Source organism: Solanum lycopersicum, chromosome 2 (genome assembly GCF_036512215.1).
Source record: "Solanum lycopersicum chromosome 2, SLM_r2.1".
Classification (NCBI taxonomy): domain Eukaryota; kingdom Viridiplantae; phylum Streptophyta; class Magnoliopsida; order Solanales; family Solanaceae; genus Solanum; species Solanum lycopersicum.
The window spans coordinates 59,510,678-59,525,126 of NC_090801.1; the positions used below are offsets into that span (position 1 = coordinate 59,510,678).

A 14,449-nucleotide genomic window follows, 5' to 3' on the forward strand; every position below is an offset into this window, starting at 1 on the left:
TTCATGTCAATTTCAATGTGTACGTAAAGGAATTGAACAATTAAATAGAGATAAATAAACATGGACATGATGACTTACAAGTTTTAAAAGTTTAAAGCCTCACAAATTTTTAAAAATCCTTTTTTTTTTACTTAAACTCCATATTAAATAACATTATTTCATACAAATAATATTTTAGTAGAATTTTTTTTACATGTTTCAGAAGTTTGAAGCCTCACAAATTTTTTAATCTCCCTTTTTACTTAAACTCCACATTAAATAAAATTATATCATATATTATATTTTCTTTGTCTCAAAATTAACCATCTATCACGATTTCTAAGAAGTTAAAAAAAAATACTTTGTTTCATATTATTTGCTAATTTATAAGTACAAGATCAAATTAATTATTTTATTTCTATTTACTTTATCCTTATTCCTTTAGTGGAAATTGTTTTTACAAACTAATTGTATTGTTTTTCGAAATCCATAAGTAGTTTTCTTATCCGTTGCTAGGGTTTTGATTTTTAGCAGCAGCCACTAATAATTAATTAATTAACTTGCAACTAATTCACTTGTCTTGGACATTATTGGAGAAAGACAAGGATATCTTTGTTAATTAGATTGTGGTTATTAAAATAATTAATTAAAATATTTCCCATTTAATTCTTTATCACTGCAATGGTCGGTTGTATGTCTTGTTAAGGCACGTCTTGCCTTTTATAATTAGCCAAACCCCGAAATAATGTAAACATGATATATTAATTAATTATTTTTTAATTTCAATTTATGTGATTTGCAAAATATACCTGTTCAACTACTATATAATATATATATAATATTGATTAAACAATATTTTTTAAATTTTTTATTTCATGTTTGATATTGTATCGGAGCATTTTTTCTGATTGTTAGTGATATAATATATATATATATATATATATATATATATATATATATATAGAATTCTTTATTAATATTAATATTTATTACCACTAGAAGTTATTTTATTGCAATGTAAATCCACACGGCATAAGGCCCTTAGAGGAAAGCGATCCTTACTCAGGCATGACAATGAAGTGGGCATGAAGCGATGGCGCAGCGAGTAAGAACCTTAATAAAGATTTTTCAATAGTCAAAGCTCGAATTTGAAATCGGTTAAGCAATATATATTACATTACGTTGAATAATATATTGAGGCTTTGAAGCTTCATCAACTACTTCCTCTTGAGATTGCATTCCAACTTGTTCAATAAAAAAATTAAAAGTCTAAGCAAATAAAATTTTGACACGCCAGACAATAGATGAAATTAAAGTCATTAGTTTCCTTTAAACTAATAAATAAAAAATTTAAAAGTGTAAGAAAATTAAATTTTGACACGGTAGACAATAGTTGAAAGTCATTTAGTTTCTTTTAAAGTAAGTACTCCCTCGTGCGGAATTGTTTTTCATGTTACATTTATCGAAAGTCAATTTAATTAATTTTTAAAGATAAATTATATTACATTAATTTAATATTTTAAATAAAAAAAATTAAATATTCTAAAACTACATAAAAAGTATATTAATATGATTAAAAAATACATCTTAAAATGTTAGTCAAAATATTTATAATTTAACTCTAAAAATAGAAATCATGACAAATAATTTCGAACAGAGAAAATAATAATCAGCTATATCTAGAAGGAGACAATACCAGTACGAGTCATTATTCTTCTTGCTGTAAATAAATTAAGACTAACGACAACTAGAACTAAAGTGGATTAATTTAATATTCCACCCTAATTAATAAATAATAAAAGTAACTTTCCCACTAATTTACCTCATCTCTCATCAATAAATCTACACTTTTAATAATATTGTTTATTTTTAAGCACGTGAACTCACGATGAGAGAGAGCCTCCTGTTTCTTTTTTTTTTTTTTAAATATGTATAGCTATATTAACTTTAGTATTATATTAAAGTCTGTAATTATTTTATTTAATTATTTTTAAAAATTATGTATTAAAAAAGTAACTTTTATTAATTGATTAAACGCTGATCATTATGTTTTTTTTATTCTTTCTCACAAGGTAATTAGAAAGAAAAGTCTTAGCTAACTTGTTCCTTTTTATTCTATATAAATGCTAGCCCTAGATGTTCATGAATACACCTCAAACAAGCAAAGTTATGTCTTCCATTCTATTTCCCACTACCAATACTCTCTCTTCTTCAACTACCAACACTTTTTCCAACTTGCATTCTTCTCCTTTCTTTGCAAAAACATCAAAAATTTCCTCCATTAGAAAGCATAATGTCCATCGTAATTTCCAGGTATCTTGCAAAACCATAGATGATAATAATCACGAACACAACTCACCCGTCGACATTTCTAAAAAGAACGATTCTTCAAACAATATGATCGATAGAAGAAACGTTCTACTTGGATTAGGAGGTTTATATGGTGCTTCTACTCTTGTTGGTGGTCTTCCCTTCGTCCTTGCCGCTCCGGTGAACGGACCCGACGTTACCAAATGTGGGGCCGCAGACTTGCCACCAGGTACGCTATCGTTATATAGTTTGTAATATATATATATACACGATTGTCCCACACATTGATCAATAGAAAAATAGTGATTTTAAAAGTTAAACGAATATAATGTTTATTCATGAAATAAGTAGGTTTATTTCAACTTCGTGAATAAATTAGTCTTTCTATGAGAAGTCATACCTGATAAAGTAGTTTCTTAAAAGGGAAAAAAGACGAAAATATTCTCAAACTATTGTAAATGGTATGCAGATATCATTCGTCATACTTTTGATATATTGGTGCTACTGTCATCTATAAACTAGAGTTTATATGCCCTTCACTCTAACGTAAGATTAAATAGGGACACGTAACGCAATCTTATTCATCGATCCGATGTCGGATCGGTGGATAAGATTATGACACGTGTATGTCCATTAGTATAAAACGTATATATGTTCTAATTTTTGGACGATAGGGGCACTAATTTCCTTAAAATATGATGACGGAGGTATTTGCATATCATTTACGATAGTTTGAAATATATTTATCCTTTTTTTAAAAAAAAATAAAATTATACTATAGGGACAATATCTCTTTAAGAAAAGTTATTTTGAGACAGCCTTAAAGTCATTTCTTGTCGATTGTTTTAACAGGTGCAGAACTGGTTAATTGTTGTCCTCCGATGAGCGGAAGTATCATCGACTTCCAGCTTCCGTCGTCATCCACCCCACTCCGTACACGGCCAGCAGCTCATTCCGTGGATAGTGCCTACATTGAGAAATTCAACAGAGCTATTCAGCTGATGAAGCAACTTCCTGACGACGATCCACGTAGCTTCAAACAACAAGCAAATATTCACTGTGCTTATTGTGATGGTGCTTATGATCAATTAGGGTTCCCAAATTCAGAGCTCCAAGTTCATTCCTCTTGGATTTTTCTTCCATTTCATCGTTGTTATCTCTATTTCTTCGAAAGAATCTTGGGAAGTTTAATCAATGACCCAACCTTCGCGATGCCATTTTGGAATTGGGATCATCCAGATGGCATGCGTATGCCAGGATTGTACACAAACCCTACCTCTTCTCTCTATGATCGACTTAGAGATCGGAGGCATCAGCCTCCGACTATGGTCGATCTAGACTTCAACGGTACCGATCCCAACATAAGTACCGCTCAACAAACATCTCAAAACCTCACAAATATGTATAGACAAATGGTATCTCTCGGAAGAACTCCCGAGACTTTCCTCGGGGACCCTTACCGCGCAGGTGGGGTCCCCGGTGGAGCTGGATCCCTCGAGAACATGGCTCATGGTGCGGTTCATGTTTGGACCGGTGATAGAACCCAAGCTAACTTCGAAAACATGGGCGATTTTTATTCAGCTGCTAGAGATCCTATTTTCTACGCTCATCATTCAAATATCGATAGATTATGGACTGTTTGGAAAACCCTAGGTGGTAGACGTCAAGACTTCACCGATCCTGATTTTCTAAACACTTCATTTTTGTTTTACGACGAAAAAGCACAAATGGTACGTATTAGGGTTCGTGATGTGTTGGATTCAAGCAAACTCGGATACGTTTATCAAAACGTAAGGAATCAATGGATAAATTCGCGACCAACGCCTAGAGTATCGCGGGCGTTGAGTAGCGTAAGGAGGCTCGTTGAAGCCAGAGCAGCTGATGACAATAATAATAATATTATGAATTTTCCTAGACCAAAAGAAATATTTCCTACGAAACTTGACCATGTTATAAAAGTTATGGTAAAAAGGCCAAACAAGAAGAAGAGGAACAAAAAGGAGAAAAACGAGAGAGAGGAGATTTTAATTGTTGAAGGACTAGAAGTGGAGAGTGATGTGTTTGTTAAGTTTGATGTTTTGATCAATGACGAAGATGAAACACTGATTTCACCAGATAATGCTGAGTTTGCTGGAAGTTTTGTGAACGTACCACATCATAGTCATGGTAAAGGTGAGAAAAATTCGAAACGAAAAACGAAGCTAAAATTAGCGATAACTGAGTTGTTGGAGGATTTGGATGCTGAAAATGATGATAATGTGTTGGTGACTTTTGTACCCAAGAATGGTTCTGGTGCTGTTAAAATTGGGGGTGTTAAGATTGTGCTTGAGGATTAGAAGGAAAAAAAAAAGAACAAGTCATTTTAATTAAATCAAAATAATATAAGCATTTCTTGATGTATTTTCTTTTAATTAATATCCTACTGTTTCTGATTAATGTTGCATTTGGACAATGTAACTTGTGTAGACATGATGTTTGCATGGAATAAAGGAAGGAAAAGTAGTTGGATATATTTTTACGTAATTATTTTGTCTCATTTTGACTGAGAAAAAAAAGAGAGAGAGGAATTATATATTGTGTAAAATTTCTTGTATGACTTTGAAATAAAATGTATTCTCAGTTTCATTTTACTTTGGTTTCTATTTTTCATTTTTACTCATTTATTTTAACAAATTAAAACAAAATTTTTACTTTTCTCATATCACTTTTAGTATTAAATGAATATTTAAAAATTTGAAGTTCTAAAATACCATTTAGTAAAATACATCTCGAATTAAAATTTTCTTAAAAGTGTATCAAGTTAACAATATTTATTATCGCTAAAAAATATTTTTATCATTATGCATATGACACAAATAAATAATATTGTACAAATTTAAAAGTATATTTATAAAATAATTAATTTTATATTGAAAAAATTACCGTTGAATCACATGTGCCTCATTTTTAACGTATAAATCCGCCTCGCAAGTAATATGAAAGGAAATGAGTATGATATGATTTTTTAAGACTTGTACAACTCACGCAATTTTAGAAAAATATTCCCTGTCTCGGCAAATCAAGAAAGAACATTAAATTTTCTATTATATCCTCGTTTAAACTTCTTGAAAATTTCTAAGTTTTAATTCATCTTTTTTGAAATCATATTTGATAAAGATAAAATTATAACTTTACCATGTTAATTATTATCATCTTAATATGTGTGTCTTTTCTAAGTGGGCAACTACATAGGGACACCGAATATATTACTTTTTGGGGCAGGCTCGATGCATCCACATGTATCCTTGTCATATTTGACGCTACAAAAAGGAAGTTATATTGTAATTGTCCACTGAGTTTATGTACATAATTATATTTATTAAGAATCAAAGCACGTCTGTTGGACTTTCCATTACCTTTTCCAATGTATTTTAATATTCAAATTCTATGTTGTAGTTGTATTGTAAGTATATATCATATTAGCTACTATTTGAGTATTAATTACTAATCTCTACATTCGATATTGTTTGATATGATTTCTATTTTTACAGTTAAATTATAAAAATTTTGACTAACGTTTTAAGATGTGTTTTTCATCATATTAATATGCAAAAAGTTGTAATTTATAGTACTTTTCATATAGTTTTAGAATATCTAATTTTATTATTTGAAATATCAAATTAATGTGATTCAATTTATCTTTGAAAATTAGTCAAATTGACTTTCTATAAGTGCAATATGACGAACAATTTCAGATGGAGATTATTTACTCCGTATAAGATAATATATAGTTTTTTTTTATCACTTTTGTATATACATATATTAGTTATTAGTTACGTAGATTTTTAAATTACATATTAAAATGTTATATAAAAATAATTTACTTTTTAACTTACCAACAAACGTTATGTAAAAATGAATACATGGAAGTTGTCTTTTTTTAAAACTACAAAAAGACCCCTACTTTTATTAAATTATACTCTCTATATTTCATTTTACTTGGCTAGAGTCTACCTGCTCTATTCTGTTACGTCAATTTAGTAACATATTGAAAAATAATGTCCACACATAAGATAACACTTGGTACAGCTGATCCCATTTGTCCTGGTGATCCCATTTATAATTTTTATTTAAAGGGGCTTAATTATAACATTATAATTGTTAGATAACTGATTCATGAAATTCTAGATTTGCCTTGGCTGAATCATCTCCACTGTGCCCCTTTCTGTCCCAATTGTCATCCTTTATATTTATGTGAATTTTATAGGGAAAGTTATATATAATAGCAAATTAATAATTTAAAATAAATGAATTAATTAGGGTTTGATTTAATTGTGTTCCACAGCAAATGTTTGCAAAAAATTGCCAGGCGTCTCTTTATCAAATGTCTCACTCGCCACGCTTTTTCAATCTCTCGCTTGCTTTCTCATTTTTTATACAAACACAAGTATATAAAAATTATTTCTAATTGTATAAAGCAGAAAAAATTATTTCTAATTAAATATTTTTGTTCCCCTCTCTCCACTCTCTCAAATCTCGCTCGCCACCCTCGTCTTTCTCACTAATACAAACAGAAGCGAAATGTATAAATTGCGTTTCTGTTTGTATAAAGCGTAAGAAAATTACATATTTACATGCAAGTACATATATTTTCGTCTTATACACTTATAATTATACAATAAAAAATACTCCCCTGCCCAGTTTCTTTTGCCTTTCTCTCTTTCTCGTTTTATACAATTTTCAAATTGTATCTAATTTCTCTCTTTCTCGTTTTATACACTTATAATCGTTCTATACACTTATAATAATACGATTCATTTTATACACTGTTTTTATACGGTTCTCTGCCCAAGTGTCTTTCTTTTTCTTGTTTTATACACTTCGTTTTATACAATTTGCTTCAACGGTATATGTATAGCGAATTATACAGTTTCTATATTTGTTGTGGAACATAATTATCCAAATTTTATTATAGCATACAAATATAAATTTTTTATTTGCTATAGATAAAAATTGTTGCCCTTTAAATAACCACCTTAGTAGCACCAGTAAGAATGTGATTTCCAATGAAGAAGCCCACCAGGTGTTTGTCTTTATGCTTTAAAGAGCATTTTGATGAAGTTAGTTAGTTGCATTCTGATTTCTAATTTGCATCCATGGTAGTAGCTTATAATTAATCTCTTATATTTGTCGTTAAAATATTGATTCTTCTGCTTATGTAATATATATGATCACAGTCTCACACACAGGGAATTCAACTCTTCTGCTTGTGTACTATATATATATACAGTCACAGAGACGGATTCAAGAGTTAAAAGTTTGAAGGCGTAGTTACTCTGTATAATGTATTTCTGCTTGTACATGGATGTTAAAAAGTAATCAATATTTAAGGATTGGAAAATTGAAAGAGATCAATAATGTGTTAGATGAGAAACAACATTCTTAATACCATGTAATTCTTCCTACTAATCATTTTGCAGAACAGATGATTTGTAAGTAATAATGATGTATGACATTATTACAAAATGCAGAAGCATGGACTATATACATAAGAACATAGTCATTCATGCGTATACTTTTAAATTCTGAGAGTAGAGACAAAAGTTATATATATACATTCTACAAAACCAGTCACAAAGGTGTAATATAAATATTGTATGTATTGCAGGTGGTAGAGCTAAGCTAGAGTTTAGCTCACTTCTCTCCGTCCCTCAGACAAAAAAGGATATAATGTGCATGAAATCACAGCTCAAGAAACATCTATAGAACACCTGCTAGGGAAATCATCATTATACTAATTGCTCAAACCTCTTAAAAGCGTCTATGTGCATTAATGCCGTTATATATTGACACCTATAGTGATCTTTTTTTTTTTTTTTTGGTTTTTGTGGAAAAAATGACTATAAACTTTATGTCTCTGGATTAGGATCTGTCTCAATTTCTTGAGCCAATTCCTTTGTCAACATGTCAGCACGATCATCTTGCCCACCAGCAAAAGTATAGACTCTGAATGCAAATTGGAAGGCCTTCCATAGAAGTTTAGCTGATCCCTTTTTACCATCATTTTTCGGTGTAGGTCCTTCATTTTCCTTTTGCTTTGCTTCTCTCCGCTCCTGATTCAATTCAAGTGTTACTTCAGATGAAGATGTTCATTAAAATGTGAAGGTTAGTGAATTCGTAAGAAGTGCTACATATGCTATATGCTTTACACTGTGCTAACCTTCAAAGTCAGCTCCATACAGTTGGAGGAAACATCCACCATCAATTCTTTGATACGCACAAGAATGCCGAAATCAAAGTGGATTTTATGGCTTGTAAATTTCTTGGATTCGTCATCTTTTGTCCGCTCCAATGTGTCCATTTCTCCTTTGATCTAAATGATAGAACCTTTTGTTAGAGCTACTAATGGAAATATAAAAGGTTGTGTCATGAGATGTTTTCAACTGCCAACTTTGTTTCTACCTTGTTGAAGTAATTCTCAGCTTTGTCAAGAAGTTGTCCAACAGGTGGTACTAGTGGCCAATTCTGTAGAGTTTTGGCTATTGTATCTAACTTGGTGTGAAGTGCCGCGGCCATCCTCAATGCTTCCAACTTCTTGGTCGGAAATTCTTCAAACCTTGCTAGCACCTACATCAAAATTACTTTAAAGCCAACATCCTGAAGTGGGAATCATGGAGAAATATGTATACGAAAGATAAAAATGAAACCTGAGATTCATCCGTTAGTTTTTCTAGGTTGGATTCTACAGTTTTGTGGAACTTGATTAGCTCAGACATGTCTGATGTTTGGAAAGAGGAAATCGCTGTTTTCATCTCCTTAATTGTTTGTGCATGTACTTTAACATCCTCCTCGATTTGTTGGTGGTATGCTGACCTGAGACACATATGACATAATTTTCAAAGATTTGTCTAACACATATGGAAGTTTTACCTCTACTCGATAATCTGTTGGAGGATCTCCATAATATTACCTCTTTGTCATCTCTGCTAATGCATCAGCCATTCCTTGCTTACCTCCTGCTGGTGCACTAGCACTAGCTTTTCCCTTTCTCCCCTTTGATTTACCATCTAAACTAGATCCTTCAACTTTTCCCTTGAGAAGTCGATATAGATTTCCCATTTGTGATGATCTCTTCAATTTAGTGGCTCCTTTCCTAGGTCCTAGGCTCCTGGCACCTGCAAACCCTGGTGGTGAAGGAGGTGCACCTCCTTTTCCCATTGGCATGGGTGGAGGTGGTGCTGGCATTCTTCCGTTTGAAGTCATTGGTGGAGGTGGGGGTGCAGGTGCCATACCCTTTGATCCCATGGGCGGAGGGGGTGGAGGAGGGGCAGTAAACTTTGATCCCATGGGAGGTGGGGGTGGAGGTGGAACTGATTTAACATTTCCCGATGTCATGGGAGGTGGTGGGGGTGGAGGAGGTGCCACTTCTTTTCCTGATGTCATGGGAGGTGGTGGGGGTGGGGGAGGTGTCACTGCTTTTACTGAAGTCATGGGAGGTGGTGGGGGCGGGGGTGGTGCCACTCTTTGTCCTGATGTCATGGGAGGTGGTGGAGCTGGAGGTGGACATGTTATTTCTTTTCTTGTCATGGGAGGAGGTGGTGGTGGTGGTGGTGGGAGTGCAGATATTGGTTTCATAGGATGTTGTGGTGTTGCTACATTGGCTGATGCCATGGGAGGTGGAGGAGGAGGAGGAGGAGGCTGTGGAACACCACTTGGTTTTGCTAACAATGGAGCAGGCCTTGACCCTTCTGCATTCCCTGATGAATTGGGTACTGGTGGAGGTGGGGGTGGTGGTTGTGGTGCTGCTGGTGCAAAAGTCGATGGTTGGTTCAATGATATATCTCCATCTGGTGTGAGTAAAGAAATTTGCAGAGTAGATGTTGGTTTTTGCGAGTCTATGACATTCAACGACAAAGTGAGTGGTGATTGTTGCCCTGCTCCTTGTTCTGGAAGTGAAGGAGGTAAAAGCACATCCAAGGTAACATGTCCTGACACTGGTAGATTATTTTTGACACCAGTTTTACATGTTCCTTCATTTTCTGGTTGAGCATCCATACTAGTCGGTAGAATATCTGGTGAGTCTGTCATTTCACAATCTTGTCCAAACTCCTCATCATCTTTGGTTTTCACTTGAGAATCTTTCTCCGCTTCTACATCTGACTTTTGTTCATTAACTGTGCTTGTTAATTGAACAACAAAATTTGAATCTTGAGCTGCTACATTTGGAAACATATGAAAAGAGAGACGCTTTACATCAATAGGATTCAGCTTGCCAACTGCTTGAACCCTGAGTGGCAGAAGACGAGGTGGAGAGTATGATGCCTTTGTATTCTTCTTGCTCCTTAACTCAGGGAGAACTGAAGTTGGGGTCACTGGAGTGCTCGAGAGGGAGGACTTGGAACTTGAGTAAGATTCAGAAAGAACCCTCCCAAACATGTTGAATGATGGACGTTCATATCTTATCTGGTCATCCTCATCCTCGTCTTCATCCTCATCCTCATCCTCATCCATCATATCGAACATCCTTTCACTGGCTAGCTGAATCATGTCATCGAGCAACAACACTCCTAAATTGGTTGTAATTGAAAAGATCATTAATATTATCTTACCTAAGAGTCAAGAGATGGATAATAGATGGAAAACATATCTATTTGATGTTGCAATAAACTGTATGATGTACCATAGTGTTCCAAATTGTCTTGTTTACTGAATGAATCGTCCTTGCATTTGACCATCCACTCATCATTGCCTGTCCACATTTCCCCAATTGATATCAGAGTATCAAAGAAGAATTGCAGTGCCTGAGAAATATAACAATTGGTTAGCACAGTGAACTGTGTATCCGCTATACCCAAACATTCAATTTGTAAATACTCAGTACAGCTGAGTAAATAGTAACCTGCTGCATCGGTGCTTCATCAATTTTTGACAAAGAAATAGATGGATTCATTGTAGGATACAGTTGTTGCAGGTCTTTCAGCGTCAAAAGCAGCAGCTGTGGAAAAAAAAGAATTCACCACAGAGGTTACAAAATTCTGCTTTGCTCTTTTTATTGCAGAGTTTTAACTTCTATACACTGACATTGCGTTTAAGTAACCTTCTATAACCATTTTGAATATACTGATGGTGTACAATTCATTTATACAAGTTAAAACTCTTTACGGATTGATATGATTGGTCTTCTGTTCTAAAGACAAATAACAGAAATGTACCTCATTTACAGATGCAGAGCCAATACAAGGGGACAAGTCGAGCAAGTCTCTCAAGGTAAGGATCTTGTTCCGAAGCTCAGTCATTATTATGAAGTTCCCTGCTACTCTAGATGAATTACGAACCGTGGAACCTTTGGATTTAAAACTTTTTGATACTGCTATGGGAGGTGTTTTCTTCTTTTCAACAACAGGACTTCTCTTTGTCTCTTTCATCTCTTCTTCCTGCAAATGTTTGTCAACTACTATCAGTAATATGCTATTATAATATCCAAGTCACCGGTTTCTCGGTTTCTTGGCTCTTAGATTATAATTCACATATATAACAAGATACATAGTCAATCTGTCCACATTTCTTTCTCAAGTTTTTGTCAAATATCATTATATGCATGCATGGGCTGTTTTGTTCCTTAAGCAAAAACTGGTTTTTTATATCACCTTATTGTTGTATGCAACCTTCCCCTCTTAAATCTTTTTTTTTCCTTCTCTTCTTAATCTGTTTCATCATATGATGCAATTCATTAATCACTAGTTTTTTTCTTTAAAAACACATGGAAGATAGAGTCAAAAAGGAAATATTGGGAGAAATCTGCATGGAATATGATTCTGATAAATATAATGTAGAATTTAACCTTTTGGTATATTTAGGATTTTTCATGCACAAATTAACAGAACATTTGTATTTTTTTTATATGATCATAACATTTTGAGGTTTTCTTAAGGATTTATCATATGTTATCAAATTCAAAACCTTTTATGAGGAGAAATAGATTAATTGTGTGTTTTGTTTTATTTCAAATATTGAGAAATGCATAATTAAGATAAATTTACATTCTTTTTAAGATGATCATAACATGTTAAATAAACAAAAGATTTAAGAGAAAATGAAAAAACCTGATAGGTTGTAGTATGCTTCCTGCGTGAAAAGAAAGGAGGCACACCAAAGCATGCTCCAATGGCCATTTCTAATGAGAAATACCAAGTTTTATACAATATTGAAAAAAAACACAAAAATGATTTTACCAGGTCAACTTTGACAATATTATCTGCTGACGCAAAAAAACGGTGAATGAAAACAATAAAATAATAGAAATTATTAGAAGAATGTTGGAGGAGGAGGAAGAAGAACAAGAGCATTCAATATTATTTTTATTATTAAAAAAAAATAAAAAAATTATAATGTTTTGTTTGTTGGATTGATTAAAAAATAATGTAGTAATAATAGTTGTAGGAAAATTGATAAATTAAAGAAGACTCATATAACGTGCAGAGCAAAATAGGAATAATTTAATATGATGAACAAGCTCTGGAGTCAACTGGGAAATTGGTTAATCCAACTTATCACATGGACAAACACTTCTTCTCTCTTTTGTTAACAAAATAGAGAGAGAGTGTTGAGACAAAAAAAAAAAAAAAAATTAAAAAAAAATAATAATGGAGGTCAATTATTCAAATTATTTTTCTTGGTTTTTTGAGGCCAAACCGTGTATGACCCCTAAATTTTTGGGTTTTTGTTAATATGTGTTGTTTTATCTTTGTTTTTGATGACTTTGAGCTGTATCTGATGGTTACACTTTTAGATAAAATTTTATCTAAGCTCCTCAAATTCAGGGGTCTTTTAGTGATCTAAAACATGTTTGCCACTCAACTAGTTGACTACGTCCGAAAAAGGGTTAAAAATGCTCTCAATATATCGAAAATAGATTAAAAATGTTCTCCTTTCACCTATTAGATCAAAAATGTCTTTAAAATTATTTTGAAGGTTAAAAATACCATTCTTTTACAGAATTATGATATTGAGATAAATGAAATTTTAAATTAAACATGTGGCGATAAAGTATTGGTCCACGTGAATTTTTGATCCAACTCAATGGAACTGAACTATCCTTTTGAATATAATCCAGCTGATTTCTGATTTTCTTGTTCGAATATACTTATTTTATTGAACGGATATCACCACGATTGCTTTGTTCGAGTGTCAAAGAGTGAAATTCATTGGGAATATTGTTGTTGTGATTTGGGTTTAAGCCTGGATTGTTCCATAAAATTCTTATTGCGTACTCACATATGATTGATCAAGAAAATTGAACCTTCGTGGGACGGTTGGACGGACCGTGGTCACGAATATCCTGGGTGGTTCCACTGCAGAGATTGTTATCATGTTAAGATGAAGGTTACTGGTGGCACATTGGGATGCAATGGAGTTTTTGGTAGAAGTGAGCACTTGTTCCTCAATAATAGGAAACAGGAAGATAGAAGTCCAATGCAGTCATCAAAAATTTACGTGGATCAATACTTTAATTTCATTTGTTTAATTTAGAAATCCATTTATGGCATGTCAAAATTCTGTTAAAAAGGACATTTTTAATCTTAAAAATAACCTTAAAGGCATTTTTTGTTCCAATAGGTGGAAAAAGCACATTTTTGATCTATTTTCAATACGTTGAGGGCATTTTTAACCCTTTTCCCTAAAAGATATATATACAATCAGATATATTGTAAAAATATTGTAATGAGATGCCTCACTTTCATAGTAACTGACCCGGGGATAGAAGCTAGGGAAAGCAAGGGGTTTATTTGAATCAGATTAAAATTAAATTAAGATTATGTTTTATGGATGATGCTGTCATATTTGGGACACGAATTAAGAATAGTAAATCAAATAGACAAGTAAGAACTTTGAAAAGTTCAATTGGTGCTTTACCTAATAAACTAACATTATTCAAACAACTGGTTCTTTGATCTTGAATAGAAATTAAAATGAAAAAAACATTTTGTTGTGTCTTAGTGGTGACTTGTCATTTGATACATGCCTGCCCCAAATCAAAATAAAGAGACAGTTCAAGTAATTAAGTACTAATAAATAAATGTACAGATAGATGTTAGAATCTTTGACAATTCCTGTGATTTCAGCTGTCCCTTTCATACATCCTCATGTCAAAGAATTGGCTTCCACAAACTTTTTCAGTTGT

At 32.8% G+C, this 14,449-nt stretch overlaps 2 protein-coding genes across 4 annotated transcripts in view; one reads left to right on the forward strand and one right to left on the reverse strand.

The window, feature by feature from the left end:
- Positions 1–2,023: 2,023 nt before the first annotated feature.
- LOC101263372 (polyphenol oxidase, chloroplastic-like) overlaps positions 2,024–14,449 on the forward strand; it is a 43,542-nt gene continuing 31,116 nt past the window's right edge. Inside the window, exons 1-3 of one of the 3 annotated variants that reach the window (XM_069294487.1) lie at positions 2,024–2,518; positions 3,142–4,620; positions 12,879–13,981. In XM_069294487.1, the coding sequence (XP_069150588.1) occupies positions 2,116–2,518; positions 3,142–4,620; positions 12,879–12,952 (1,956 nt within the window). In that variant the 5' untranslated portion in view covers positions 2,024–2,115 and the 3' untranslated portion in view covers positions 12,953–13,981. Of the gene's footprint in view, positions 2,519–3,141; positions 4,920–12,878; positions 13,982–14,449 lie in introns of those variants that run through there. The other 2 variants (XM_069294488.1, XM_004232785.4) reach the window with 2 other exon arrangements.
- On the reverse strand, positions 7,861–12,920 carry LOC101245027 (uncharacterized protein At4g04980). The gene is made up of 9 exons (XM_010318420.4): positions 12,372–12,920; positions 11,481–11,702; positions 11,168–11,263; positions 10,949–11,069; positions 9,239–10,835; positions 8,976–9,141; positions 8,731–8,895; positions 8,489–8,641; positions 7,861–8,381 (listed from the first exon to the last, which is right to left on the reverse strand). Exons 1-9 carry the CDS (start codon positions 12,612–12,614, stop codon positions 8,178–8,180), a joined length of 2,967 nt encoding a protein of 988 aa, XP_010316722.2. The 5' UTR covers positions 12,615–12,920; the 3' UTR covers positions 7,861–8,177.

Coding starts and splice junctions, on each gene's coding strand:
- LOC101245027 (XM_010318420.4), bottom strand. CDS start 12,614: ATGCTCTTGTTCTTCTTCCTCCTCCTCCAACATTCTTCTAATAATTTC. Junction 11,070..11,167: donor ATGAAGCACCGATGCAGCAG/GTTACTATTTAC, acceptor TATATTTCTCAG/GCACTGCAATTCTTCTTTGA. Junction 9,142..9,238: donor TTAGCAGAGATGACAAAGAG/GTAATATTATGG, acceptor TATGTGTCTCAG/GTCAGCATACCACCAACAAA.